At 32.6% G+C, this 3,420-nt stretch overlaps 1 protein-coding gene across 1 annotated transcript; it reads right to left on the reverse strand.

Moving 5' to 3' along the window:
- Nucleotides 1–603: 603 nt before the first annotated feature.
- Nucleotides 604–2,288, reverse strand: LOC111284381 (PTI1-like tyrosine-protein kinase At3g15890). Its single transcript, XM_022873058.2, has 4 exons — nt 2,242–2,288; nt 1,993–2,143; nt 1,628–1,890; nt 604–1,320 (listed from the first exon to the last, which is right to left on the reverse strand). The coding sequence occupies exons 1-4, from the start codon at nt 2,286–2,288 to the stop codon at nt 636–638; spliced, it is 1,146 nt and encodes a 381-aa protein (XP_022728793.2). The 3' UTR covers nt 604–635.
- Nucleotides 2,289–3,420: the final 1,132 nt, after the last annotated feature.

Raw genomic sequence — 3,420 nt, forward strand, 5'->3', positions numbered from 1 at the left:
ATGATGTGTATGAGGTTGCTTTCTTGAGAGTTCATGCTCTTACGAGCAGGAGCAGAGGAGTCGCAGAGAGGGCTGAAGTGGAGCTAAAGCAGGGCTATCTTTCATGCCAACTATGAGACAGATTTGGACATTGACATAGAATTTTCCCCGGACTATGATAGTGAGCTGGGGTTTTAACTTTGGTTTGTGTTTATTGTTCATCTAGAAACAATTTGAACTAGATGAGTTCCTGATGTGTCATATAAGTTCGGACTAATTCCCACTAATCAATCTTGAAGGTTTTATCTTAAAAGTTAAAAGAAAAAGGAATTAGATGGAGAAACGAAAACACATCAAATTAATTTGATCTTATTAGTTATCAATGTCTCAAATTCTCAATGGCTGCAAAAGTTTCATGTCAATGATTGAACAAATTAAATGAATGAATATACAAAAATGGTGATAAATCATACTCTTCTCCCACTCTTTTCAAGGAAAAACTATATATATGTGTGTTTGTGTGTGTGTGTGTGTGTATCAAGCCAACCAATTTTCCCAAACCATTTCCTACTAACATATATGGAGTAGTAAATATGTGCCTGTTCATATATATCAAAAATTAAAAACCAAGACCAGTGCAATGCAATTAAACTTTCTCAAAAATGTTTGGTAAGTTTCCTATTGCCATGTCGGTTGTAAGGGTCTTGCATCGTTTGCACCTCCATGGCGCCAAATACTCCATAGCTTTCCTCTGGACCACCGTCATCGTCATCACTTGTTTGATCAAGTGCCAGTAATTCTTCCTTGTACTTGACGCTATCCATTCTCGTCTGCATCAACTTGCCTCTTCTGTCATACCCTTTTAGCATACTAACCACTTCCTTCATGTTTGGCCGCTTCTCAGGTTCACTTTGCACGCATAGAGCAGCGACATTGATGGTTTGTTTCAATTGGTTTTCATCGAAATTTCCTCGAAGCCTTGGATCAACAAGGTCTTTAAACCGCCCTTTAGCTATAAGTGGCTCTGCCCACTCGGTTATAGTCCTCTTCACACCACCAGGCAACTTTTCTATAGGCTTTCTTCCCGTGACAAGCTCAAGCAAGAGAATACCAAAACTATAAACATCGCAACTGTCAGAAACCTTTCCCCACATGGCATATTCCGGTGCAAGGTATCCTAAAGTACCCTTAACACGGGTTGTCATGTGGCTTACGCCTTCTGGGATTAATTTCGCAAAGCCAAAATCAGCAACCAGCGGTTCAAAATCTGAATCCAACAGGACATTGCTTGCTTTAATGTCTCTATGAACGATGTGGGGTGTTACCTCATGATGCAAGTACCTATAGTATAACAATAGCAGTCAGAGAATGTTTTTAACGTTTTACAGTTAAAATTTCCTCTCAGATACTTGTCAACAAATTAAACGAAACTCTACAATTCTCAAACTGAATCACTCAGAATTTAAAAGAAAGCATATACTTTTATTTGGAGGATCATTTATTTCTTTTTTCTATTATATACTAAAGTCAATAGGGAGTTAAAACTCTGAAGGAAACTGACTATATATATATATATATATATGAACGCTTTATATACTTAACCATGCAGCAATAAATAATTCATATAACAGACGAAAGCTAAACTTACAATATGCCTTCTGCAGAACCAATCGCAATCTTCATTCTCCTTTTCCAATCTAATTGAACCTCACCAACAAATCGGCCATGCAGATGAGACAGCAAGCTAAGATTGGGCATGTAATCATAAACTATGAGCCTTTGATCAGTCCCAACACAGTAACCTCTTAGACCCAAGAGATTCTTGTGCCTAACCCTTCCAAGAACTTCAACTTCCACAGCAAATTCCATTTCAGCTTTAGAAGTCATGGCTTTTAGTTTCTTAACAGCTATCTGCATACGTTATTAAAGAACCAAAAACTTAGGCATAGTGGCAGAATATAAAATATTAACAACAAAAAGAAAAGGATCAAATATATATATATATATGGGTACCTGAAGACCATCATTGGTTTTACCCCAGTAAACACAGCCAAAGCCACCTTCTCCAAGCTTGTTATCGTCGCTGAAACCATTAGTAGCCGTGTACAACTCTTTGTAGGTAAACATTCTCCACGTTGTATTCCCTGGAGTAACCAAAGTTATCCTACAAAAAAGAATGGCTAAAATTTTTCAGCACAATCTCAATAATAAGGAAAACATTAATACTCAAAATATACAAGATGAGTACTAATTTTTGCATACCCTTCATCAACCTTCTCCGAACTACAGCAACATAAGGTTGATCCCATAACTTTTTGGCTAATGGGAGTTGTTACCAAACTTCATTTGAGTTTCGGAATTGCTAGTTTGGCCTTTTAAACCAGGCTAAAGTTGTATCTTTAATTTCTCACATAAGGCCAGGCGCCGCCCTTGGCCGGCTTGTGTGTGTCATAACTCATAAAAAGTAGCTTCAAACGGATTTAACTAAGCGGAACATGTGTTGAATAAATGAAATTGAGTACTAAAAGAATATTGTTGTTTTTTTTTTTTTTTAATAAATTACTTATCTATTTAACTCATCTAAACAAGAATTTGCGCATCTAAATTATCTTAAACGCACAATTTTTAAGAATATGATAACCTTGTATATCATTTGACTTAATATTATATTATTATATTTCTTTTTAATATAACAAAGAAAAATAATATAATTGTGCTTCTTCCAAGATATAATATAATATGCATCGAAGCTAGTTAGTTAGAATATATAGAATATGTAAGTTAGTTAGAATATATACAATATGCAAGCATGATTAGAGGAGTCATTACTTATTTCCATCTGTCTCATAAATATAATTTTGATTTTATTATGTCTTTTTTAGCTTTATTTTATCTTGAGTATTTAAAATAATTTATTAAATTAAGATTTTATATTTGATGTATTATTAGTATATAAAATTTATATATTGTCAGTAAATTAAATGATATTATTTCATTAATGAAATAAATCAGAGGATGTCATTTCATTAATAAATTTTTTTTTAAAATGTTAACTTTTATATATTTATTTTAAAAATTGATATTTATTAATTAATGAAATGGTATCATCTGATTTATTAATAATGTATAGAGTTTATATATTAATAGTATATTAAATATAAACTCTTAAATTAAATTATAAAAAAAATAATCTATTGTCTATCACTAAATGAAATTTAACTACATCCATTATCTGTGCAGCACCTATTCATTTTCATAAAGATGAAATTTGAACCATTTTTATGGGCATTGTGTTTGAACCATTTGGGTTATTTTAACAAGCGTTGGATTAGCTCCATGTTGTGCCCTATGGTTAAGCTTACAATTTTTATTTTCTTCTTTTAAGCATAAATTTATATCCCATATATTTGTTATTATTTGATTTATTAATTTATTTCTTTT

This window comes from Durio zibethinus, chromosome 6, assembly GCF_047325235.1.
Source record: "Durio zibethinus cultivar Kanyao isolate XHJ-2024 chromosome 6, ASM4732523v1, whole genome shotgun sequence".
Lineage (NCBI taxonomy): Eukaryota > Viridiplantae > Streptophyta > Magnoliopsida > Malvales > Malvaceae > Durio > Durio zibethinus.